Source organism: Gadus chalcogrammus, chromosome 2 (genome assembly GCF_026213295.1).
Source record: "Gadus chalcogrammus isolate NIFS_2021 chromosome 2, NIFS_Gcha_1.0, whole genome shotgun sequence".
Taxonomy (NCBI): Eukaryota; Metazoa; Chordata; class Actinopteri; order Gadiformes; family Gadidae; genus Gadus; species Gadus chalcogrammus.
In genome coordinates this window covers 6,295,544-6,321,093 of record NC_079413.1, presented here as the reverse complement: position 1 = coordinate 6,321,093, position 25,550 = coordinate 6,295,544, and the positions used below count along the sequence as shown (strand labels likewise).

The window sequence follows — 25,550 nt, the reverse complement described above, 5'->3', positions numbered from 1 at the left end:
CCGTCATGAGAGGGGAGCCCTTCAACCCTGCCATGAGGCCAGACCATCACAAACACCCCGACAGCAAGCCCTCCATAGCAGGCCACGGCCAACAGAGTGAGCACCGAGCCCTCCTCGATCTGGTCCCCTGCCCTGCCTCTAGTCCCCCGCCCTCGCTCTTTTCATGGTGTGAAAAGACCCGGACACATGCGGCTACTAAGTGTCTCGTGTTTGTGTGTTTGTGGAGCAGATGTGAAGTCCATGGACAGCTCGCGGCCTGTCATACGCTCCTCTGAGTCCAGTGGACCCCCACCCTCTCTGCAGGACAAAGAGAAGTTCAGGCAGGAGTCCAAGGCGCCAGTGGCCCCCAAAAAGGTACAGGTGCGTTCAGAATCGTCTCTTCATTTTGTTTCACCATGTAGTTATTAAGCAGATGCTTTTCTCCTAACCGACCTGGAATCGGATTGGATACATGTCGTCAACGTGCATGTACTTGTTAAGCGTTTTTGCTCGGCTGCGTACATTGGGTATCAAAACCAATAGCTTTAGGCACTGGGAGGGGGGGCCAGTATTACATGCCGGTCTCCTCATTTGATCTATAGCACGTCGTGATGGAGTGTCTGTCATGTGTTCTCCTGCCGTTCCCTTTGCCATGTTTACTTTGCTGTAATTCTCGCCTCTCCCCTTTCCACTCCTCTGCCTCCCTCTCGCCTCAGGAGGTGAAGCTGAAGAACATGGGCTCGTGGGCCAGCCTGGCGCAGAAGGCCACGTCGGCGCCGTCGTCGGCGCTGAAGTCGTCGAGCGACAGCTTCGAGCAGTTCCGCCGGGCACTGCGGGAGAAGGAGGAGCGCGAGAAGGCCCTGAAGGCTCAGGCGGAGCAGGCGGAGAAGGACCGCATACGCAGGGAACAGGAGAAGCTGCGGTAAGACGAGACCTCCCCGCTCCACTGCTCCGGTGCGAACCGTGTCCGGACCAATGTCTCATTCCACACAGCAGTTTGTGCCTAAAGTCAGGAGTGGGTTTGAACAAACACGATGGACAAGTTCATTGAACTATGTTGGCAGGGTGTTATATTGGATCGAACGATATTTATTTTGTTGCCCGGTGTAAAACGAAAACAAGGGGATTGGAACAAAATCCACGGGAACCTTGAACGGTGCAATCTATAGTCTATGAAGAGGAGGCTGGTTAGGGTGTTTGTTTGGGCTCTGGGCTCCGACCACAAAGTGCGCAGTCTACCTGTAGGCCTCCTGAAGACGAAATGATCCGCAAGTGGTGAGACAGCCAACTGTGCCTGTAGGCCAACAGCCTACCGCATCAACATTCCTCTTGGACCGCACCAAGTGTTTCCACTAACAGGAGGAATGATGAATGGATTGTTTGGGTTTGTTCCCCCCCCCCCCCCACCCGTGCAGGGGTCGAGACGAGGAGGAGGTGATGGAGGCCCCCCGCAGGGTCCACGAGGAGCCCCGCAGGCGGCAGGAGCAGCAGCACATGCAGCCCCCACCCCAGCAGCAGCAGCAGCAGGCGCCGCCGCAGCAGCAGCAGCAGCAGCCTGAGCCCCAGCCGGCCCCCGTCCAGCAGGCTGTCCAGCAGCCGCCCACGCCCCCCCAGCCCGCTGCACACAACCCCATGGACCAACAGAGGGAGCTGGCGCGCCGTCGGGAGCAGGAGCGCCGGAGGAGAGAAGCCGTGAGCACTTTTCCCCCTGTTTTCTCCGGTGGAACGTTATGTTTCTGATGGCTATTATAATAATAATAAAAACACGTTTTATTTAGCAACTTTCTCACACTCGGGGTCGCTTTACAGATTCATGAGCACACGTGGAGCAAGATAGTACAACAAAAAGTTTAACAACACAAATACAAATAAATAATGTAGACGGAGGGTCTATGCAGTGGTGGAAGAGGAGTGTTCTTGAAACAGAAAGGTCTTGAGATGAGCTTTAAAGAGCGAAAGAAGGCTATATCTTATCGGCTTCCACCGAACCAATTAACAGCATTTTTAATGTGTGATTTATTTTTTTCATCTAATGTTTAAATAGGATGCCTTCAATATTTGTTAGAGGAAAAGGGTAGAAATGGGAGCTTGGTTAATTTTAGTAGGATGTGACCCCAGGGGTATTGCTTGGTGTCATTTCTGTGAGCCACAGAGTTCAGATGAGGACATCATTTTGTAATGCCTCATTATGGTGTTGTTTTCATTTGACACCTGCTGGTTCTTAAGCGGCATGGCAGGCGTGAGCACATGCACACATTCATGTTGCTATTTACACTATTGTTGCTCATGGACACACGGTTTTTCAAGTGGGAAACACTTAGATTCCAGTAAATTGTGTTGGCCTGTGCAAATTCCAAATTCCTCAGTGTGCGACCAGAAAGGGAGTTGCTTTCAGTTAGCCCATTTTATTGACTTGTTCATGTGATGGGGAATACAAAGTTGATTATTAAATAAAGGTCCATGGTGTTCCAAAAAGATCGGTGTTTGTCTACAAACGCATAGATCATTAGGCTATATTTTCAGCGCTGTGTTTATAAGGCTTCCTGTGATGCGCAATTCTATTATCAGCTGCCTCTGGCTGGGTCGTCTGCGCAGAGAGCTACCTTTCAGCGGCGAATCACAGTGCCAAAAATAGTGCAGAATTACCGGCTACAATCTTGTGTTGTTACTGGCGCCCGTTAGGGACGCAGCAACCCTTCGGAACACATTGGAAATCTTTGGACGGGGATTAAAGGTGTATTCCACTCGTCGTGAACGGGAGCTAGGTTGCGGTAACTCTGCAAATCAATGGAAGTGGCTAACGGGAAGCTAATGCTTGCCAAGCAAACTCCCCTTCTGGACACACTGATGAATTTGGACATAAACAACTCGTCGGAATCTTGGTATGCCGAGATACAGATATCACGGCGAATCCCTGTACAGGGAACATGCAGGGGGTTCCTACAGCAGATTCTTATAGGCCGACATCCATTGCATTTTGCTTACAGATAGGCTATAGAGTTCACCTGGACTCTGCATAGCCTCCCTCCTTACTACTTGTTACTTGTTCTATGAACAACAAATGACAATTGTGTGTCCTAAATCCGCAGCCCAAGTCTAGTGGTGTGAACTGAAAACATAAACGCTGGATTGTGTTAAAGCGGGGCATAAATAGAGGTCAGGTTCCGGCAGTTGACACTGCTAGAATCACGGTGGCACGGATGGCTGAGTCCACCTGTCAATCTCCAATTAAAGTTGTGTTATTGTATCACCACAAAAACACAAGTCACAGGCAGGGATTACGCAACCCACTCGTGCTGGTGAAAATGATTCTCTCGGTTGGTACTCGCTAGTGCATTCTAGCTGTTTTTCTCAATGTAATAGTGCCTGTTTTTTTTTCCGATAGAACACCAGAATTGGCTTTTATTAAAAATTTGTAATCAGTCTAGCACTTCCACGTTCTCTTTATCAGTGAATTTTTTTGTCATGATCAGATGTGAACATCGTGCACCTATTTCCAAGAAGCTTAAACCTCATCATCCACATACTTGCGATGTTGCGATATATTATAGGTGTCCGAGAAGCCCAACCCTTATTGAAATGTGTTTTTAAGATTTGGCCGAGATAACACCTTTTGGATGCTTGCACGAGTCATAGAGCCTTTAACTGATAGACGCACTGTACTGCAACATGCGCACTGTAACACGATACGAACAATCTTCCTGTTAAAGCAGGGCTTGGCAGATCATGTCGGCGTTTTATTGTTGACGATCTAATCTCGTTCCATCGCCAGCCACTGCGGTGGACCTACCTAGCCGGCAGAACGCACATACTTTGCCTGTGCTCTCACTGCGCATGGCCAGAGTCTTCCACCAGGCTGTGCAGCCCCATTGCTAAGGCTAGTGAGCTAGTCAAGTGGCTTTGGAGGGAGGCTTGAAGAGAGAGGGGGGGATACTGTTGATACTTTCAAGATCGCACAAATCGCCAACTCTGTCAACGAATGTACTTATTTTCCGCTGTGTTCACACATCTCTGTCTTCTCTTTCTCTCTTCAGATGGCGGCCACCATTGACATGAATTTCCAAAGTGACCTAATGGCTATCTTTGAGGAGAATCTGTTTTGAGGAATGAAAGAAAGCAATTGAAACCTAACTGCAAAAAAGGAAAAAAATAATAAAATAACAACTACAAAAAAATAGTACAAGGGGGACAGAGACTTCCTGTGGAGGCGGGTCGGAGAAAGCGGTCCGTCGGTGGAGGGGGTTACAACATCAACAACATCAACAAAGGGACAGATGGGACGCAGAGGGGGGGCCCTAGGCCGCTGAGACAGACTTTTCGGGTTTCAACAGCTGAGCGGACAGATGTGTGCGGCTGCTCGTGCCCTCGTGACAAAAGACAGTAGGAGGGTGGCGCGGGATAACCGCCATTGTTGCTGATGTCATTTCCTCAAGGACTTCCTGGCCCGCGGACTTCCTGGCCCGCGCCCCTTCGGGGGGGGGGAAATCCCGATACGGTTTGTCTTCTCTCGCAGGCGAACCGGGCTGACGGTTTGGAGGGGGGGGGGGGAGGAGACAAAAAAAAACGACGCTCTGAAAATGCTCTGATAATGTGCTGACAGACTGTGCCGCGGCATTCTGTTCAACTGCCACATGCCTGGTGTGGCGGAGAAAGACACTTTTTTTTTTTTTCTTTCCTTTTTTGTTTTGTGCGTGTGTGTGTGTTTTTATTTGTGTTTGGTTCGTCGTAGGTGACACACATGAAATGACGGTGACTCGGCACGGGATGGGTGGGTAGGTAGGTAGAGGGGGGGGGGGGGGCAGGCGGGCAACTTCCATACTGTATATCATGTATATTTTCTCAAGCCGAGAAGGTACAGTTTGCCTTACACACACACCTCTTTTTCCTATACAAGAGCCTATGTTCCGGGACCCGGACACACAAACAAAGACCCCACAATAACGGCAGTTATACGGCCAGGAATTTTTTCTTCATGTACTCTCTACTGTAAAGAAGTATTTTCTTACGCTACGATTTAACCGGTTATTTTTATCCCCAGCCCCCCACTCCCGTCCCCTCTACTTCTCCCCCTTGCTCCCTTTAATCCTCCTCACCAACACACTCCTCCAACTGCGTCTATGCCAAACGACCCCCCCCCCCCCATCCTAATACCTTTTATTATAAAGCCCTTTTCCTGAGATGTGTAGGTAGCTAGCAAAAAAACTGCATTCTCATTATAATAGCAAGTATTTATCAAAGAAAGATTCACCTTTTTTATTTCCTAATGCCTTGTTTAATTGTACATTTGGAACTACGGCGGGAGACGGAGGAGGGGTTAAGTGCGGCTGTTCTTGAACTTCTTCAGCAAGAAGCGACTTTCCCACTTTTAACTCCATCACCCATAGCAACGGTAAGAATGGGCACAGTTTCGCCACCATCGCAACCGACCAACAAACATTTGTCGTCCACTGAACCAGGTTGTTTGGGCTGGGGGGGGGGGAGGGGGCCAAGTTGTTGCCCATGTCCCTTTTTACTAGCCATGATTTACCAGTGCTCTGGTCCATGCTAAGCATTCTGGACGCACAGAGTTTAGTCTTTGTGCAAATTCCCATAATAGACACTGAACGACTTTAATTTATAGGCAACAGCAACTCACAACTGTTGAAACGGTGGCGGCGGTGGTTGACGAGAACTCTCCCAGTGATTTTATTTTTTGTTTTTGTTTTTTTTACAAGATGTCTTCTACTTCACTTAAAGGCACTCTGTTGCAAGTACAAAAAGCACGGTAAACAATTGCAAAAGTTATGCAGAAAACGTCAAAAAAAAAGTTATTTGATTTGTATAATTGTTCTTGTTGGATAATAGTGGATGTGCGTTCTAATACTTTTATCTGAGACGTCGGTAGGATTAAGGTTTGGTTGTTAATCTGAATGACTCGTTCTCTAAATTCGTCTCCTGGTGTTTTTTCTCCAGTGCCTGTATTGTATTGCGATTCTAGTTGGCTTCTATTACCCATAAGTTCTAAGAAGACGGGAGAAGGGACTTGGTTGCATAATATTTGATCAGGAGGAACAATTTTTGAGTGTATTAATTCATTAAAAAAAGTTAAATTCAGCCTTTTACATATTTTACCCATTATCAATATTCAGGTTTTAAAATCTAGTTTTAGCGGGACTTCTACGAGTGAGTGTACAAACCTGGCAACTCTTTTTCTCATTTTGTTCAATTGCAAAATTTTACAGTAGATGTTTCCAAGTTGCCACATTAGCGTTGACTGTAAGTATAGGTCTGTATGTGTGAATGTGTATAATTGAATGCCTGTGTGGTTGTATGTATATTATTATTTTAGGTTGTGATGCAGGGAGCCATGTTTACTGTTGTAGATGAGGGAACTATTGGTAAGGAGAGTAAACGATGCTTCAGGAGAACTTGTTTCTCTGCTAAAGTCACCTTTTTTTATTTCTTTGAAGTCCACCATATATATGCATTATATAATTTTTATTATTAGACATTTTTTTTTATATATAAAAAAGGTAACTTTTTTTTCATTCCTTTGAAATACTTTTATTTTCGTTTCCATTGAGTTTGACGTTGTTGAACGACATGTGCCATGAGTTCTACAGAGAATGTGCAGGCCTGCAGCCCGGTGTTATTCAGGTATTTTAATTTGTATCACATTTGTTCTGTTTTTCTGGGGGGCTGTTTTGAGACATTATCCTCGATTTTATTATTTTTTCGTTTGGTATTTTGTGAGTGGTCTATCGAGGTCTCTGATTCAATCTCTTACGATCCTTGAATAAACTCATCTCTTTTATAGAAAATAAAAAAATGAAATAAATATTTCGCCTTAATGTCGTTTTTTTAAAACTCGCTTTTGTCAATGATTTGTCGCAGAGTACTTAAGGAAGTTCCTAACGGCTAAACCAGCTCGTTGTTGTTAAATCTGCCTCTTCATCTACTGCATTAGAAAACCAGCCTATCGGAGAAGAGGGATACCGTTCTGCAATCAAACCCCAGGGTCGCTCACTGTCCAACTAAAATGCGGCGATTATAAGCAGAAAATCCATCCTATGTTGCGTTAAAACATTAACTTTACAATCTTAAGAGAAAGTGTGGCCTACTAAGAGGACCCACGTTATTAAAAATGTCTAGTTAGTCCTATCGTCACATTGTGTACCACATTTGGTCACCCTATATCCTATTACCCTACATTTAGTAATCAGCTAAACGGATACATAACCAAATATTTTATCGAAGTTCTTCACCCACACGAATGCAACACAAACAAACTCCAACCACGTAGTAAGCAGGGTGTGATCTGATCCTGAAGACCGCCCGTGATACGAATACACCCAATCACGTCCGACTCCTACTCGACCCGCTGGACGGGGCGACCTTAACTCCGCCCCTTCCTTGAAGTAGTTTACATATCGTCCCAGGCCAGCTGAGTTGAATGAGGCTGATTCAGAGGAGAGGCGCAAAAGTCCGAACCAAGTGGAACATTGTAGCCCAAATACGCCTACATTTGAATACAACATCTACTTGTCCGGCTTTCACTTTCAGAATTTGAATGGATTATACTTGTGTATGGAGGTTTTGTAAATTAATTCCAAAAGAAAGGCATCAACCTGAGGTTATTTTGAGGATGGACTAGCCTACTCCGAGGTAAGTAAAGTTTGCTTTAACATAATTGACATGCTGGCATTTAATGTTGGTCTACTTGATTGTAAATTGAATTGCAATTCTGAGATGGGTTGGAATGGTGCTTGTTACTGCTGTAAGTATTACGTTACTAATTACGTTTTATTTATATTGACCATAATTGAGGCATCTCTAAAATATGATAAATATCATGTGATTACAAAAACTAGATGCAGTAGAACGAATTATTCATATATGGCTAGTGGTGCTGTTGTGACTAGTGCATTCAGTTCAGTGCTGACCTGTTCTTCTCTTGCAACACACCACCGATGACCTGTGTTTACCTAGCCCGAGAAACAGGCGTATCTGCAAGTGTTCTCTGTATTTGTAAATGTTTACCTACGCATGACTAATGCAACCAGAAATTAAGCTGAATTTAAGGCCTCAAATGTATGATTGTATTAACACAATACAATCATAGATACACAATCATACAGGAGGCTTTTAACTCTTATTGTTATTCCTTAGCCTGCAGGAATGCTGGCAGACGGAAATATAAAATTCCCCCTTAAAAGAAAAGTGTTTTACATTGTTGGTTTGTTAGTCATGCAGGTCACCGAAAACATTGGCGCCTGGAACGCCTGCGACTACAGCCACGACGTGGCCTTCTTCTACAAGCTGGTGGACAAGCGGATCAGCAAGTCCTGGACGCAGCGCGACCACCTGGTGATCGGCCTGGGCCTCAGCGTGTGCCTGGTCGTGGTCCTCTCCAACCTCATGGTTATGGTGGCAATATTCATCAACCGCCGCTTCCACTTCCCCATCTACTACCTGCTGGCCAACATGGCAGCTGCCGACCTGTTTGCGGGTGTGGCCTACGCCAACCTCATGCTCAACACGGGCCCTTGGACCGCGCTTCTCAGCAAGGAGAAGTGGTTCCTGCGCAGCGCGCTGGTGGACATTAGCCTCACGGCCTCGGTGGCCAACCTGCTGGCGGTTGCGGTGGAGCGGCACCAGACGGTGGTGGCCATGCAGCTGCACAGCCGCATGAGCAAGCGGCGCGTTGTGCTGCTCATCGTGTGCATCTGGGCGGCGGCGGGCGCCATGGGCCTGGTGCCCTCCATGCTGTGGAACTGCGAGTGCGACCTGGCCAGCTGCTCCACCATCGCACCGCTATACAGCCGCCGCTTCCTGGTGTTCTGGGCGGCGTTCAACCTGCTGGCCTTCGGGGTCATGGCGGCGGTGTACGGGCGCATCTTCGTGTACGTTCGGCGCCAGAGCCGCGGCGTGTCGCGCCACACATCCGACGCGGCGCAGGGCCAGCGCATGGTGGTGAATCTGATGAAGACCATCGCCATGGTCCTGGGTGAGGAGATGGGTAGTGGTGTTTGAGATGGGTAGTGGTGTTTGAGATGGGTAGTGGTGTTTGAGATCATGGGTAGTGGTGTTTGAGATCATGGGTAGTGGTGTTTGAGATCATGGGTAGTGGTGTGTGTGTGGGTGTGGGTGTGGGTGTGGGTGTGGTGTAAGCGCAAGCGCCGTCCACAGACCGATGGCGTACATTTCCTGCTTGGTTGACCAATACCTGTTTTACCACTCGCCGTGTGTGTCAGATGCAGACATATGGCTTTGGGAATTTAAATGAACTGTATTCGAATAACTTCCAAATCATATTATTACAAGCCTCCCATCTATTTGAATCCTCTAAAAATGTCCTGGACTCATATTATTGCTGGCTGTGTCCATTGACATAAATGCTTGCATGTGTGTCCGTCTCTCTTAGTGGCCTTTGTAATCTGCTGGACCCCCGGGCTATTGACCCTATTGCTGGAAGGGCTGCTGGGAAAGGACAGCCATGCCCACGCCTATGAAAAGTACTGCCTAGTTATCGCGGAGTGCAACTCTCTGGTCAATCCCATCATCTACTCCCTTCGCGACGAGGAGATGCGCGGCACCTTCAAGTGGATTCTTTGCGGCCGACGGGACGGCCGCGCCTGCACCGCGATGCCGGTGGCGCCCCCTGCTGTCCAGTACTGCGCACCGCAGCTAGAGGTAGCCTCGAAGAGTATGATATAATCCTCCATACGTTTTGAATTCGCCACCTGAAAATAAATGCTTGCTTTGCTTTAGTCTTAGTTTGCTTGAACACTTCCGTTATTATTTCACCTTTTGAACAGGGGATCGTTCAGGAAATTGTCTTTTATTTTCCTCCGAAATCATAAAAGCAAGCTATAAACGTTAGGCCTACTCCTCTCTGCCTTTGTGGGTGAGTCACTGGGCTACTCATTACGTCCACCGTCGGGTTTCTTAAGGATCCAGAGACCGGGAACTGTCGTGTTTTGACTTGCCTGGCACCGGTGCATTCCTCCCCCTCCTCAATTCCTTCCTTCCTTTAATCTAGTTCTCTCGAAATACAATCCTCCCGAATTCAATGATTGGGCTATCAAAGCAGACAGAGGGACCATGGTTAATGTTGCATAGATTCCCTGGAATTTTTAAATCGGGCCTCCAGCCCTGAACCATGCGTGGGATGAGCAGGACTATTCTCAACAAGCAACGGGAGATAATGAAATGCTTCCAATTCCAGGCTTACTCAACAGTAACTAACAGGGCAGCACACGTAGTGGGAGTCATGAGGACAAAGCTCTAATTGCAAGAAAAAATGGTGCTCCTAGTTTAAACGGTGTGTCCTGTGTATTTCATTGCCAACTCCTCCCGATTTTGCTCTTGTCCGCGGTGATGTTGATTTTAAGTTTATTTATTTTATTTTTTTTCTCGAGGTCGTGTCAGTCGAAAAGTTGGACGACCGGGTCTTAGAGCCATCTAAAGCGGAGGATCACTGCCAGCTTCTGGAGAAGCCCCGAACTACAGATCCCACAGTAAACGGACTGACTTTTGAGAGACCAATTACTTTTAAACCTTGTGGTTAAACTTTTATATCGAACCACGCTGGGTTATGAGTCTTTTGGACATGACTCGTACTGATGTACGGCGTCTGCCATGAATGTTATTTTATGAGTAACTTATTAAAAATACATATCCATTACCCTCATATGCATCTAATCTTACTTTAATTATTTTTAGCACTGTTTTGTTTAATGGGTGTCGGGCCATCATACGATGTCGAAATACCAATTCAGACATAACTTTATTTCCCAATTAATATTAAACACTCGTGTTGTAATTAACAGCCAAAGGACAATTAAAGAGCAAAGTCCTTCTACTCGGCATTAACAGCCACTCAACCCTACCAAGCAGGTACAAAACTGTTTTTCATTGCTGAAAGAGCCCGGAGATTCAGAGGAAAACCTGACATGACCGCTCCTGAAGGGGGTTCGATGATTTATTCTCCTTTTTAATATAAGCCATTGGTGCTAACCGGAATTCGTTTCATGATTATCTTTTTGATTATGAACGCATGTGCAATAATTCAATGGAAACACTCAAAAGGACAACGACTGAAAACCACACTAAATTGTTTTATTAGTTTTCTAATAAGAACACTACAATTTTTATCATATTCCTTTTGTTTCACTCGTTCTAGAACAATTCTAAAGTTGAGGTATAAAAGGAGTTCATACAGACTCGCAGGTCTGAAAACTGGGGATTATATACAAGAGAAATGGAAAGACAAGAGGTAGAGAGGGCTAAATACAAGGGGAAGTGAGTAAGCGGGAGAGATAGAAAATATACTAATTAAAAACAAAGTCCGCCAAAACGGGTTAAAGAACTTCTCTGGTGCTGTGGAAGTATTGTCGCTAAAGCGGAACCAGATTTAGTCTCCCATCCCAGCTTCTGGTTAGGTGTTCGGTCAGACTCCTTTGGATTTGCTTGCTGGTTAGCACGGTGGTGGCTATGCTTATGAGTCCATTAGCCTAAACGGCTAGGCTCCGAAAGATCTCGGCCTGAACATTGTAAATAAACTATTGCCTAGTGTGGTCCAAACCGTGACATGTATACTATGTACCTTTCAACGCTCACTATGGTGTTTTGTCAGAACCACAACATGGCAAGTATACTTAAGGAACTTGTAAACTTTTGCATTCACTCTAAACTGTAGTAACGAAAGGTTTCTCTAGGATAAACCAATTAGTGTCATCTTCAATCAAGTTCGACACAACCAACACCTGTAGGAATCTAGTTTATCCACAGCACCAGATTATCTTTATACCTGTAAAACCCTACGACAGCATCCAGGTATGTAACAAAGACTCAAATTATGATACTTAAGAGAAATACCAGCGTAATTGTGGCCCCCTGCATCACAATAAAGGCCAAACCACCGCAGGCTTCACCCAATCAAAACATCCCAAAGGTTTATAAAAAAAAATAAAGGAAAAAACATTCCACAAACTGTACAGTGACATCCATTACAACTGGTAGAAAAAAGGGGTATACGCTAGTTTTGGTGTTGTGGTAACATTATTCGTAAGATAAAGTCATATGAAATGCACATAGTAACAGTAAACGGGTACTTTTAAATCAGATTATTACTCTCGAGGCTTAGGAGCTCAAGTTTATTTTCTGTAACTTTGCCACAAGTCTTGTATTTTTACATTTCGGTATCCATAAGGCCTTATCTTACTATCAAAATCCTTTGCGCTTCGCTTATCTGTTGTACATAAAGAAAAAGACAAACGTTCACAGAATGTGAATTCCAACCTTCCCCCGCAAAAGAAAACAACCTATAAACAAACAAACACTTGCATTTGTCCGGTGCGTCTTTCACCCCTGCCGAGAGTTATTGTACACCCAGTGCTGCCTGTTTTGGCGACGGAGGAGAGAAAGCCCTTGCCAACCGGCCAAATCAAAAACCAAAGATCAGTAAAATAAAGAAAAAAAGACAAACATTGGTACGTTATTCTCGTAGTCGTAAGACGAACACAAACAGAACATTCCGAATCAAAAAGCGGGTGATCGACTGTACAGGATACAATCAAATTCACGGGTGTGATACGATGCCGCATAGGTGGTAAGACCGAGCCCTACCGTGGAGGCAACAGAGACAGTTTGAAAGAAAAATAAATCCCTCTCCTCAAAACAAAAAGGAAATAAAAAGGTGTCTGCCCAACGACGCGAGCAAGAGTTTCATCATAGCATCGTCTATTGTGGAGGCTTTTTTTTTTTTTTTTTGGTTTCGGTACGATAGGAAGTGGTGTGTTGCCTTGGGCCAGTGAACGCACATGGTTTTTCAAGTGAGTAGGAGTTCCCCCGTTATGGGCTGCTTCCCCAAGTACCCCTGTCGTGTGAATGGTTTAGAATTACAGCAAGGCCAAAGCCGGTCTCACTGAGGAGTGTCCAAGGAACGGCACACTCCTTTTTTGGTCTGTCTGATAACATTAAACCCTTTCGTTTTTTTTCTTTTTTGTTAATAAAAAGTGAAGCTACAAACTTGAAGATTAAATGAAAACAATAATAATCAAACACACCTAAAAAAAAAGAAAAGAAAAGAAAAAATCCTACATGCATGGAAGACGGTCACATTTCTAAATTCATGTTACATTTGTCCCGACAAAGAGGTTACTTTCCCCCCCCACCCCCCTCCACACCCACTGTGTCCAACCTCTCGCCGCGCTCCCTGGAGAAGCCAGACCTAGTTTTATTTGGTCGCAGCCGGGTTGAGTTTTTTGTGGTTGTGGGAAGAAAATAACGACAGAAAGAAAAGCATTAGAAAATAGACTACAATCAAATAAACCGCTTTGACAGAGCGCATGGGAACCTCCCATCTAAGAAGCCCCACAACACACAAAGGGGGCAGGCCCCCTCACCACCCAACCCAACCCAAAAGAAACTGAACAGCGGATTGGCACCGACCTCTGAACCCCCCCGGTGAGGGTAAAGTACCCCCCAGCTTGAGGGACGGCGGAAGCACCCAATCCTCGGGACAAAAAAAAAAAAAGGTGCCGAATTTTGTGCTTTGACACATCTCGTGTGTCTCCTCTCTGGCTGCCGCAGAGGATTCCCGGGGGGGGGGCGCGGGTCAGAGCTCGGGGGGGTAAGGAGTGACGAGAGGAGTCGGAAGATGCGGAAGTGGTGGTGGGCCTCGGCGTGACGTGGGCGGAGCCGAGGAAGAGGGGCGCTCTGCTGGGGGCAACACTTTGGTACAAGCGGCGGAGAGCTGGAGCTCCCGTTAGTGATCCGCGTCGACACGGCCGTTCAAACGCCTCCACCGGGCGTTCTGCGGTCCTAACGCGTGGGTGAGTCCTCCTCCCCCCCCCCCCCCCCCACGGAACCCAACCCATCCGGTGGGTCAAGAGTCAACAGGCTGTCTGAATACTGTGCGAGGTTTAAACACGTGCATCATGCACAGGTCGTGTACAGACAACGTGTTCACGGCCGCGGCTCGCTCAGTGGTTTTTCCAAAGAAGAAAAAGAAACAGGAGAAGGAAAAAACAAACGAATTGGTCCTTGAAAAGCTTTTTCTTTTGGGAGGCGGTCTTAAAGGGGAGGGTTTGTTTCGGTTCGGTCGGTTTCCGCCCTCCCGTTTTTTGTTGTTTTCCTTCTTCAGAAGCCGTCGGGGGGGGGGGGGGGGGGGGGGGGGGGGCTTCCGCATTTCTGAATCTACAGTCCCGGTATCGGAAGGCAAATAAACCCTCCCCCCTCCCCCCCCTAGTGCTGGGCAGTCCTGTGGCAATGGGACAGTGTGTGTGTGTGTGTGTGTGTGTGTGTGTGTGTGTGTGTGTGTGTGTGTGTGTGTGTGTGTGTGTGTGTGTGTGTGTGTGTGTGTGTCTCTCTCTCTGGAAGGGGGCGGGGGGGTGCAAAAGGTGGGGTGTCAGTTGGAGGTGTCGGAGTGGATGCTGCAGGGTGGGCCAGGTGGAGAGGGGATCTGCGGGGGGATGAGGGTGGTGGTGGTGGAGGTGGAGGTGGGGTCGCCGTCCTGCCAGCTGCTGTTAGCCTGCAGAGAGAACAAACAAGCGTCGCCGCACAGGTTAGGGGCCGCAAAGTCAAATAGCCAGGGGTGCCAGATTGGGCCAGATTTCCCGCTCAATCTGGCAGCCATGGCTGAAGCGCTGCCAGGGTTGCCAGATTGAGCGGGAAATCTGGCCCGATCTGGCGACACTGCAACTAACCCGAGACTGGAGTGAATGAATACTAATCGGTCATTGAGCAGGTATCATCCTATATGATCCATATAGGAGGGGAAGGAGGGTGGTATGCACCTTGCTCAAGGCTGCCTGCAGGTAGGCACTAGTGATGGGTCGGTTGCGGACGATTCGGTCAGAACGAATGAATCCCGAAGGTCAACAACGAGAACTGATTCCTAAAACAAGGGATCTGATTCTTTTTTTTTCACGGAAATAAAATATACAAACGAACAGAGCTTCGTCTCCCCACGACCTTATGTTGATTAAGTCTAAAACGTTCTCAACGATTCAGCCAATGAGGGCATGTAGCAATCGCGTTGCCATGGCCCATGGGTAAACAAATGATAAGGCACCAGCACACAAATTAACTAACGATCGCTGTAGGCTGCAATATCATGCAAGCACATAATGTTTTCTTTTCCTTTTGTTCTACATCACAATTGCACGATTTAATAAAGTATTGTTTTTACCTACCATTACGAGTCTCGTTTGGTCTAGTTGCTAACGTGCTTCACTGCTTATTAGCACTTCTTAGTGACGCCATTTAATTCTTACTGCACCCCATTATGTATTAAGGATATTTATAAAAAAGAAAAAAACGTATTTGCTTTATATATATATGCCTAATATTTACACTTCACCCGTGTAATTTCGCCAGAACATTAGAAAGTAGTAGAATACATGCATGTTGACTAACATTTATTCCATAATTTCAGATTCCCTGGCAAATGACGTAACAGACAATCTGACTTAACGAACGAATCAAACTAACGAATCAAACGAACAAATTGTGATAGTGAACGGAACTGAAAGAACTGATTCCCAGAAAATAATCGTTTTGCCCATCCCTAGTAGGCACCAACCATTTGGAATTGAACCTAATACATTTCAACCGAACTTCATATGAGTTTCATATGCACAGTCCTATCTAGTATACTGTCCTATTAGTCCTATCTAGTATTCTGTCCCATCTAGTTTCATTTGCAGTGTCCTACCTAGCTTCCTATATACCGTAGTTTAATTTGCAGCGTCCTATCTACTGTCCTATCTAGTTTCATTTGCAGTGTCCTATCTAGTTTCCCATGTAGCTTCATTTGCAGCGTCCTATCCCGTTTCATATGGAGTTCAATATGCGGTATCCTATATGTAGTTTCCCCCATCTAGTCACCCACGTCGTCCTGTTCTGCACGCGGAGCGTTAAAGCCGGTCTATCTGAGAGCCTAAAGAGCCCAACGGCGGCTCCCTCACTAGCTCTGAACCAGGGTACCACAGTGTGGAGGAGGGGAGGGCCCGTACTCACGTCCAGTTGACTGGTGAAGAGGCTGCTGGCCGACAGCTCCTCATAGCCTGCCGTCAGGTGTGTAGCACGGTGCAGGGTATCCACCTGCCACACGCACACACACACACACACGCGCACACACACCACAGAACAGAAACCCACCATTAGTAGAAGAAACAGTCTAAGTCAATCCACAACACAGAGAGACACATACACACACAGGACACACAGGACACAGGCTGAGGGAAGGGAGGATCGACACGACCGGCAGATCTCTGCTGCGTCCCTCGGGACTGCCCGTGATCGAAACGTCCCGCTGGGCACGGGCTCTGGTCCGCCAGAGCTCGTGGGGGCGCTCGTCTCGTTGACCCTCGTGCCTAACGCCTGAAACAACACGGGATCTCGCCAAGATCCCGTGGATGAGGTGGCCCGCTCGACAGCAGAAATCTGTGGACTCCCGGGGGGGGGGGGGGGGGGGGGTACGAGGGGGACCCAGTCACAAGACGGGGTTCACTGGCACGAGGGAGGAGGGGCGGGGTGGGTAGGGCGGAGCAGGAGAGACCGGATGGGGGGGGGGGGGGAGGCAAACCACTAGGGTCACGGTGAGGCGCTACACCTCAGGGTGTGGGGGGGGGGGGGTTTAAAAGGACAACGTTTTGGAGCCACAGGGAACAAACGTCAAGGATTGAGGTTGGGGCGGGGGAGGTGGGGTGTGTTCCGGTCGGAAGGAGAGGGAGCCACACTGGGTCACTGGGATGCTACGGGGGGGGGGACACGCTATAGAGGTACCTGTGGCTGTAGAGCGGGCGTGAGGCCCAGTCCCTCCCCGTTGAGCGAGCGCAGGCCCAGGTAAGCGTCGCCTGTGTGAGACAAGCTGTATGACCCCGGTGACCCTGCAGGCAATACATCCAGCCAATCAGAGTGAAGAAGAAGCCCCGGCACCACCCGGGTCGTGGGGGGCTTGCGCTACCGCTGACCCCGAGCCCCCCGCTTCTCGGCCTCGGATTGGCTGAATCACGGGGGGGGCAAGGCGCGGCCCTAGCATCGACTTTATTCGACGCAGACCCAGCAGCTGAGCTCGCTCCTTTGGGTTTTATTCCCAGACTACAGCCTTCACAGTAAACCCTGTGAGGCCGACCGGGACCGGCCAAACAGTCTCCGGGACAGGGGGGGGGGGGGGGGGGGGGGGAGTTTGGTTGACATCGTTCATTTGTAAGAAGAAGGAAAAAGAGCGGTGTTCTGATCGATGACCACCTACGGAGCGGTGACGCGTGCATTACAGATGCGACGTGGGGAAAAAGGAGCAGTGACCACGAAAGAAACGCAAATCGTCTCGGTTAGCGGGCAGGGCCCTTCGGCCGCGGCGGGGTTGTGAAAGGGGTCGGGGGGGGGGGGGGGCGGTGCTTGTGGGGGAACCGCTGCAACGCAACACAGTCAAACAACTGAATGGTCACCTACCTTCTCCTCTCTGCTTCCTCAGAACATAGAGGCTATGTGTACTGTGTGTGTACTGTGTGTGTACTGCGTGTGTGTGTGTGTACTTGTGTATGTACTATGTGTGTACTGTGTGTGTGTGTGTGTGTGTGTACTGTGTGTGTGTGTGTACTTGTGTATGTACTATGTGTGTGTGTGTGTGTGTGTGTGTGTGTGTGTGTACTGTGTGTGTGTGTGTACTTGTGTATGTACTATGTGTGTACTGTGTGTGTGTGTGTGTGTGTGTGTATTGTGCTTCATAAACACAAACCCAACTCATTATGAAAGCCATAATGACTGAAAAAGATAAAACAATATCCTGAGAGCAACCAAGCAAAAAAGATACATAGACATGAAGGACTAACGTCTGTAAATATCAGAGGGATATTTACAACTACTTAACCATTTGGAAGGTAAACAAAACAACAACATGGCAGACAAAGTACACAGAGTTTTGAGTGTTAGCCGCCTGACATACAAGCCGAGAGCCATGGACCCCGCACTGCACCCGGCCCTCGTAACACGGGGTCAATTCAACCGTCCAAAGGGATCGCAAGGGGGGTTTGTGTGTGGGGTTTCCCCAAGGGTTTAGCAGGGGCCACCTCGGAGCTCCATCTGCTTTAAGTTTTCCTCCCTAATCACATTCTTGGTTTGTTTATTTGTGACCGGTTAGGTAACGATTGTGTCTGAACCATCATCTGATTCTTATGGAGCCAAAGACATTGGAAAAGTGAAGAGCAACGTTCTAAGACAGATGAACCCTTAAACCCAGGCTTTGATTCTCCTCTGAGCAGGGAGACGGTGGAACGATGTGTGCTTTTTCCCTCCAAGAACTGTTCAGTAACCCTGCCATCTGCTCGCGACAAAGATGTCGGGGTTATTCCCAACACACTTTCTTGCTCATGTTTGTGTTGTAGCATTGTTTTGGTTTTTTTTCATGTTATCATATTTGGTGTAGTGACTGTAGAGGGCTCCATGAAGGACATCTGCAAAGACTTGGCCCAACAACAACAACACTCTCTGCATAGAAAGATAGCATAGGGGCAGCACAGGGCATGTCTTTGTCTTTGAAGGAACTACAATTTTCCATCCCATTATATCACACCCATTTAACAGTGTTAAAAAGGTCCTCATGATGAGGCAGGATATTTGGGGGCTTTGTATCAGTTTATCCACCGAGAAGGCTCTTGACAAGGAAGCCAACAGCCGGTGCGTTTTGTAGTAGTATTAATTGATATTGGAGACAGGAATAAATGGGGGATATCACTAAGACCTCGGTGCGCTTGGCGCCAGGACCACAGAGAGCATGTGTGTGGCAGCAGGTAAGGCACAGAGAGGATTTAGCATTAATCTAATCTCTTATGTGTTGGCTCATTGAGCGGCTTCTTAACAAACCGCCCCCCGCTCCTCCTCACATGCCTTTGGGGGAGGGAGGGAGGGAGGGAGGGAGGGAGGAAGGATACCCTTCGCCGGTCAAGTGACTCGACAAACCAAAACAGAAACTCCAGTTGGAATTGACCCCTGAGTGTTCGGCCCCTCCGAGCTGCTCGTGCGCTGCGGGGCCCCCTAGTGTCAGTGTGTGCGTCAGTGGCGTTTCGGTGGGAATCGACTTAAGAGTTGTGTTGAGACGGTAGGCGTGTGTGTGTGTGTGTGTGTGTGTGTGTGTGTGAGTGTGTGCGATGAGAAGTGACTGATGGAACACGTGGTACCTGAGTTGGGCGTCGCCGGAGAGTTAGCCTGGCTAGCCTGCGCCGACACACTGGCGGCGTCCACCGCCGTTTTAACTGCGTAGAGATTTGCTTCCTCCTGGAACTTACCAATGTTCTTCTTGTAGCGTATTCTCTTGTTGCCGAACCAATTAGAGACCTTGCGACAGGGAGAGATCACACAGATGGCGCGCGTTAGTTCACTTAGACGGTTACGGGGTAAAAAAGGGGGGAACGACCAAAAATGCCTTTTCTGAGAATGACTTCATAAAAGCCCAAGAGGGCAAATAAAACTGATTAAAAGGAGATAGATAAGCTAGGTTTGCCATACACACAACGATAATGCCTCCATTGAGTCCCATCGATTTACACAACGTCAGATTGCACGCTAACTAAGATCTCCCAGAGTGAGTCAATGGCTGCAGGTCATCCTCTAGCGTCGATCCGTTAAATAGCACGGTGGGGGTGCGTCCAGACGACAGCTCACCTGAGAGACGGTGATGGCACACTTCTTGGCCAGCTCTTCCTTGGCCTCCTCGCTGGGGTACGGGTTGGACAGGTGGGAGTAGAAGTACTCGTTCAGCACCTCCGTCGCCTGCTTGTTGAAGTTGCGCCGCTTGCGCCTGGGGGCGTGGGACAGAGAAAACATGCACGTCACGACGGGAACCATGGCGGTACACGCGTCCGTTTATGGAAATGTATCGTGGTAGGGTAGTGTAAAGATTGGGTGCGGCGGTAAAATAGGTAGTTTTTTTGATTTTTAATTTGATTGCAATGTTGTTTAAACGCCGTCTTTCCCGAGCTCATTTACATTAACGGGATCCAATTTTCCGTCGTTATGTTCATTATCTGAAGTGAGGCTGTTCAAGCTGTACATAATGGAAAATGAATGCTTCATTGGACAAACATAATTTCTCCAATTCTTGGGCAATGTGCAGTGAATGCGAAACGCTACAAGGAAAATATCATCACGTAATCATGAGAACACACACACACACACACACACGTTATGGTGGATAATAGACAGACACACATTCATACACAATAACACATTTGACACACACAAAGACAACACACGTTGTGAGTTGGTTTTCAGAGTAAAGAGTTTCATGCAAAGGCACACACACACACACACACACACACACACACACACACACACACACACACACACACACACACACACACACACACACACACACACACACACACACACACACACACACACACACACACACACACACACCTGGCGTCGAGGAAGCGAGAGCGCAGGATCATGACGGCCTCGCAGGTGCTCTGCTTCAGCTGCATCTGGATGGAGCTGAACTTGCGGTGGATGATGGCCACCATGCGCTCGATCTCCTTGGGCGAGATGGGCCGCGTGCGCGACTGCTCCCGCAGCAGGTTCATCACGTGGTTGGTGAACTCACTGCACGCCTGGCCGGTCGACACCGAGAGAGAGAGAGAGAGACAGAGAGACAGAGAGACAGAGAGACAGAGAGACAGGGAGACAGGGAGACACACAGAGAGAGACAGCAAGAGACAGAGAGACGCACACAGAGAGAGACAGAGAGAAGACATCAGACGCCATTTTGGAAATAAATAAAATGCCTCGTAAAAAATATTAATAAAACCTCCATTCAATAAATCAATCAAATATCTGGAGGCGGGACACCGACCTGCTCGTATTTCTCCAGCTCCGAGTGGTAGATCTGCCGGATCTGCGCCAGCTTGGCCCGGTAGTCCGAGTGCTCGATGCTGCCGTCGTTCGGCGAGCCGCCCGCCGCCGCCGCCGCCGCAGCCGCCGCCGCCGAGCCCCCGCCCTTCTCCGGGCCGGACACGCCCTCCGCCAGCAGCATGTTGTCCAGGCGCATGATCTGGGGGTCCGGGGGGTCTTCCTCCTGCACGCCGCGGATGCTCAGCACTGGGGGGATAGAGAGAGGAGGAGGAGGAGGGACGTGAGACACGGGGGTAGAGCGGGCGTCGAGCTTGGGGCGGTAAAGCTACCATGACGTTGGTGGTGGTATATCCTAGGGCCGGGCCGTTAATCCGATTTTGATGGAAATTTCGTGTTTAGCGTCAAACGATCACAAAATTAACGTAATCGTTTTATTTTTGTGCTTTATAGAAAAGGCAGAATAGCTGGATACATATCCATATATTATTTAAGACTGGAACATTTTCTAGTTTTGACCATTTTGTGTTATTTTTAAGGCGAAATTTCTAAGTTCTCAGTTCCAAAGTTTCTTTGGGAGAGACATGCTGAATAAATACAACATGTTTTCAAACTCAAAAATAATCGTGATATCAATATCGACCAAAATAATCGTGATTGTGACTTTTCCCATAATCGAGCAGCGCTAATATATATCCTTTTATTTATTTAGCAATTTTTGCATTTTTATGCTTTATTATAGAGTGAGATAAAGAGGAAGGCATGGAAGATAGAGGGGAGGACATGCAGCACAAAAGGACCACAGGCAGGATTCAAACCCGGGTCGCTGCGACCAGGGCTGACCCTAGATGGTACGCGCTCTACTCGGGTCACCGAGACGAGTAGTGAACCCCTTGGTGGGATATCCCGCTATGAAAATACTGTGCTAGCTTTGTTGCAGTTAAAAATAAAATAAATGACGAAGGTTTGACGATTGGCCCGGACAAGGCACCACAACAGCCAATAATACTAATACTACTATTACGGCAGGCTAAAGTAGATTCTTCTGTGTGAATTATTATAATTTTTTTGGATTGCGTCAGTTGTGGTTTCAGTCGTTTAAACAGAGCTTACAGTTTCATCTCTGAGAGCCTTGTTTGCCGAACCCAAGACAGTCTGTTTCGGGGGGCCCCGGCGAATAATCAATGAGCGCCAAATACGATGCAGCTCGGGTGACCGGACAGCAGAGGGCAGTGTGGCCCCGCGGTGGCAGGCCGCCAGGCGGTCTGGTGCATGAAGCATGAGGCTGGTAATGGGAGTGCATGTGCTGTCACTGTGGGCCCCTCTGGTCATAAGTATAGCTATCAGTTGCACCACTCCACCACTGTATTAAACCAGGACCTCTGTCAGCCTCTAGCCACCGACTCATCTCTCTCTGCCTACATTTCTCTCTGCCTCTGTATGCCCTCTCGCCCTGAGACACACACACACACGCCCTGAGACACACACACACACACACACACACACACACACACACACACACACACACACACACACACACACACACACACACACACACACACACACACACACACACACACACACACACACACACACACACACACACCCCACTTGAAATCCTCTTTACAGAGTGTCTGAGAAACACCCCCATTGTGAATCTTCAAAAGCAGGTTATTATACCAACCACCTGAGTGTAGTCCCCATTGGAAGGGGAAAAACAAATGGGCTCGACACCTTTAGTGCATGAGTCGGGGCCCTTCTATTTATTATGTACATGATTGTGGTAAACTGTGCGATTGAACACCGGCGGGGAGCTGACACGCTGCTGGCAGCGGCTCCGATCCGCCACTATGCCGTTAAAGCACAAAATAAATTTACGCTGAATTCCACATTTCACCTCACCTATAAATCAAAGGGCGGACGCGTTTTGTGGCGGTGGCACAGTTACTGAACTCGCGGCTAATGAAAAACTGCCTAAATAACATGCACCCCCCCCCCCCCCCCCCCCTCATAACTCCACTATGCCACATTATTTCCACGCCTGGTTGAAATAGACTTGGGATTTCGGCAGTTTGTGAGCAGCATCAGACTGGGCTGTTTTTTGAGGCAGACGCCGGCAATATGGTAGAGAGGAATAATCCCAGCAGGAAACGGGCCGGCGTTAGCCTGGCGTGTCCTCTTTAAGGATTATGCTAGTTAGTCAAAGCTCATCATCAAAGGTAGGGAGGGGGGTTGAAGGGGGGGGGGGGGCGTGTATTGAGTTACTCAACCACTGACTCTGCGCTCCGACATTCTGAGCAGTCGGGGTAAGCCTCCGCCGCCGCCAACAGCGAGTTCAACCACTCCAGAGCCGAGGGGCTTGTTGGTTCAGCAACACAACGCCCCGTGCACGCGAGACACAAGCTGGCCTTTTGTTGAGCCGCTGCTAAGATAGAACCTAGGCCCCTAGAATGAAGCTGTTCTCTTTTCAGATTTTTTGGGTTGGAGGGAAAACCCTCCAAGAACAGGCGGTTATCCAGGGACTCCTTAATTAACTCATTGTGTCCACACAACTTGAGAATAAAAAAGAAAAGACTTTCCCTCCATTTTCATCCGGGGCCAAACTCCATTTTAACTCGGCTGTCCCCCCCCCCCCCTTCCCCCCCCGCTCTTAGCAGTTTCTTCTCCCCCGCTTCTTGTTCCTTCTTGCCTGTTCTTTCCCTCCACTTTCGTCTACTCTTCTCTCCTCTTGAAGGAGCATTCCTCTTCTGCCCCCCCCCCCCCCACCCACCCACCCTTGCAGAGCTAAGGAATGCAGCAGAACCAGCAGAGTGAACTAATAACCCTCATTGGCCCTTCCCTCCCCCCGCCCCCCCGGCCCCCCCCCCCCCCCCTCGGTTTTAGTGCATTAACAAAACCATATTTTTTTCCTACTAGGTAAGTACAGCGAGGCAGCGGCCCTGGGTCGCGCTCCCCTCGTATTTCACCGTGCCGCTGTGTTCTGGTGCGTTGTACTTGTTCGACATGTAACCCTTGGCCGTGGAGATGAATCATCGGAGCTCTGCTGGGACCGGGGGGGGCTCAGTGTGTGCGTATGCGTGGAGCCCGGGCTGTAGTGCCTGAAGACAGAGTCAAAGAGCTCCCCCTCCGTCCACCCCAACCCACCCCCCCAGTGGGCCGCAGAGCCGACGGGCCTGTTACTGGTGCTCAGGCTCCAACAGGCAAGATGGAGAAGAGATGGCTGACCTACAGCCATGAGGGCAACCAGCCCCTTCTCGGGGCTTCTCACCTCTTAACCCCACTCCTCCTCCTCCTCCTCCGCCTCCTCCTCCTCCTCCTCCTCCTCCTCCTCCCTCCTCCACGCCCCCTCCCCCCTCACAACCCCCAGCTGCAGCCTAATGCCCCTACATTCCCCTAATTACCCCAATTAAGCCCTGATTACCCACTATGGCGCTCAGGCACAGTCTAGCAGCCTTGTGTCGCTATGGTGGGGTTTCGGCACGCATGACATCACAGCTTAGAAACAAAACTAAAAAAGGGGGGGGGGGGGGGGGGGGCTGAATTACTTGGAGCCAACCCAGGTCCAAATATAATCAACCAAATGAGGTCCGTGCGTTTGTTCCCCCCCCTTCTGATAAAACTGGTTGACGACAGTAGATACAAAAAAAAAAAACATGCCAAGAACTGACAAGAAAAACCACCCGACTCTGGCAGTGCTAACTGTGGAAGCCGAAGCCGAGGTTCCTGCAGGCCCCGGCCGGTGGACAAAAAATACCACCCCCCCCCCAACCAGCAGCCACCTTAACAGCCCTGCTAACAATACGTTCCTTAACCCGGTCTGTCTCACAGGTCTCTGTGGCACCCCGAGACGGCGAAGCACAGGGCGCGCAGCCCGCGCCATGAAATATTCAGGGCATCCAGCTGGGTTTCCACTGCATACATAATCCCCCTCATTTCTGCACAGCAGATATGGAAAAGGCAGCCGCGCCGCCGCGGCCGACAGGGCGCACGCGGGCGAAAAGGGGCGACCGACAGACCGACAGACAGTGGTCGGGCTGTACATTAAGCGTAATGTCTTCTACGCCGCGCAGGACTAGATAAGACCTAAACGCGGTCGGTATATCATTGCCCAGCTCACAGCACATGCTTTATCCTTGTCTGTCTCTGCGCTTCTCGCTAGCATCCCCTTTCCCCCCCCCCCCCCCCACTCTAACCCCGACCACCACCACCACCCCTAAAAGAAAATCCCCTCCCCCTCTGGGCGCACCACCACCACCACCAACCACCCCTCCCCCATTGTACCGACCTCCTCCTCCCCCCCCCCTCACTCCCTCCCCCGTTCTCCATTTCAGTCGAGTTCTCCATGTGAGCCGCAATCCCTCATGCTGTCAGGCCCCCCCCCCCCTCTCCCTCTCTCTGTAGACAGACAGGATTAGCATTTTAATTGCATCAGCTCCCTTGGGTATTCTCAGCCTTTCACTGGGAGAGAGAGAGAGAGAGCGGGAGAGAGAGAGAGAGAGAGAGAGAGAGAGAGAGAGAGAGAGAGAGAGAGAGAGAGAGAGAGAGAGAGAGAGAGAGCGGGGGGAGAGAGAGAGAGAGCAAGGGAGAGGAAAAAAAAAGGAGAGAAAAAAAGGTAAAGTGAGAGAGAGAGAGAGCTGGTGGAAGGAGAACCAAGGAGAATTGGAAAAAAGGAGTGTGTGTGTGTGTGTGTGTGTGTGTGTGTGTGTGTGTGTGTGTGTGTGTGTGTGTGTGTGTGT

The 25,550-nt window shown here is 48.9% G+C and overlaps 3 protein-coding genes across 5 annotated transcripts in view; 2 read left to right on the top strand and 1 right to left on the bottom strand.

The window, feature by feature from the left end:
* The first annotated feature begins 5 nt into the window (after positions 1-5).
* On the top strand, positions 6-4,737 carry brd4 (bromodomain containing 4). Its single transcript, XM_056577707.1, has 5 exons — positions 6-96; positions 230-354; positions 696-901; positions 1,395-1,671; positions 4,014-4,737. Exons 1-5 carry the CDS (start codon positions 6-8, stop codon positions 4,080-4,082), a joined length of 768 nt encoding a protein of 255 aa, XP_056433682.1. The 3' UTR covers positions 4,083-4,737.
* Positions 4,738-7,383: 2,646 nt separating this feature from the next.
* On the top strand, positions 7,384-10,651 carry lpar2a (lysophosphatidic acid receptor 2a). Of its 2 annotated transcripts, none has more exons than XM_056577603.1 (4): positions 7,384-7,623; positions 8,204-8,965; positions 9,383-9,651; positions 10,380-10,651. In XM_056577603.1, exons 2-4 carry the CDS (start codon positions 8,206-8,208, stop codon positions 10,527-10,529), a joined length of 1,179 nt encoding a protein of 392 aa, XP_056433578.1. In that variant the 5' UTR covers positions 7,384-7,623; positions 8,204-8,205; the 3' UTR covers positions 10,530-10,651. The 2 variants fall into 2 exon arrangements, with proteins under 2 accessions (XP_056433578.1, XP_056433586.1); XM_056577611.1 differs by having other exon boundaries at positions 9,383-9,664; positions 10,380-10,521.
* A 3,483-nt stretch (positions 10,652-14,134) lies between these two features.
* The window catches only part of pbx4 (pre-B-cell leukemia transcription factor 4), a 24,566-nt gene continuing 13,150 nt past the window's right edge, over positions 14,135-25,550 (bottom strand). The window contains exons 3-8 of one of the 2 annotated variants that reach the window (XM_056577643.1): positions 20,819-21,063; positions 20,386-20,576; positions 19,630-19,765; positions 19,146-19,302; positions 15,985-16,068; positions 14,135-14,494 (exon numbers count right to left, since the gene is read on the bottom strand). In XM_056577643.1, coding sequence (XP_056433618.1) covers positions 16,025-16,068; positions 19,146-19,302; positions 19,630-19,765; positions 20,386-20,576; positions 20,819-21,063 — 773 coding nt within the window. In that variant the 3' untranslated portion in view covers positions 14,135-14,494; positions 15,985-16,024. The remainder of the gene's footprint in view (positions 14,495-15,984; positions 16,069-19,145; positions 19,303-19,629; positions 19,766-20,385; positions 20,577-20,818; positions 21,064-25,550) is intronic. The other variant, XM_056577651.1, reaches the window with a different exon arrangement.

What these genes read in the sequence shown, in the direction of transcription:
- brd4 (XM_056577707.1), top strand. Translation starts at nt 6, where the DNA reads ATGAGAGGGGAGCCCTTCAACCCTGCCATGAGGCCAGACCATCACAAA. An exon ending in AGGGAACAGGAGAAGCTGCG is followed by an intron (nt 902 to 1,394) that starts GTAAGACGAGAC and finishes CCACCCGTGCAG; the next exon opens with GGGTCGAGACGAGGAGGAGG. An exon ending in AGCGCCGGAGGAGAGAAGCC is followed by an intron (nt 1,672 to 4,013) that starts GTGAGCACTTTT and finishes TTCTCTCTTCAG; the next exon opens with ATGGCGGCCACCATTGACAT.
- lpar2a (XM_056577603.1), top strand. Translation starts at nt 8,206, where the DNA reads ATGCAGGTCACCGAAAACATTGGCGCCTGGAACGCCTGCGACTACAGC. An exon ending in GACCATCGCCATGGTCCTGG is followed by an intron (nt 8,966 to 9,382) that starts GTGAGGAGATGG and finishes CGTCTCTCTTAG; the next exon opens with TGGCCTTTGTAATCTGCTGG. An exon ending in ACTGCGCACCGCAGCTAGAG is followed by an intron (nt 9,652 to 10,379) that starts GTAGCCTCGAAG and finishes TTTTTTCTCGAG; the next exon opens with GTCGTGTCAGTCGAAAAGTT.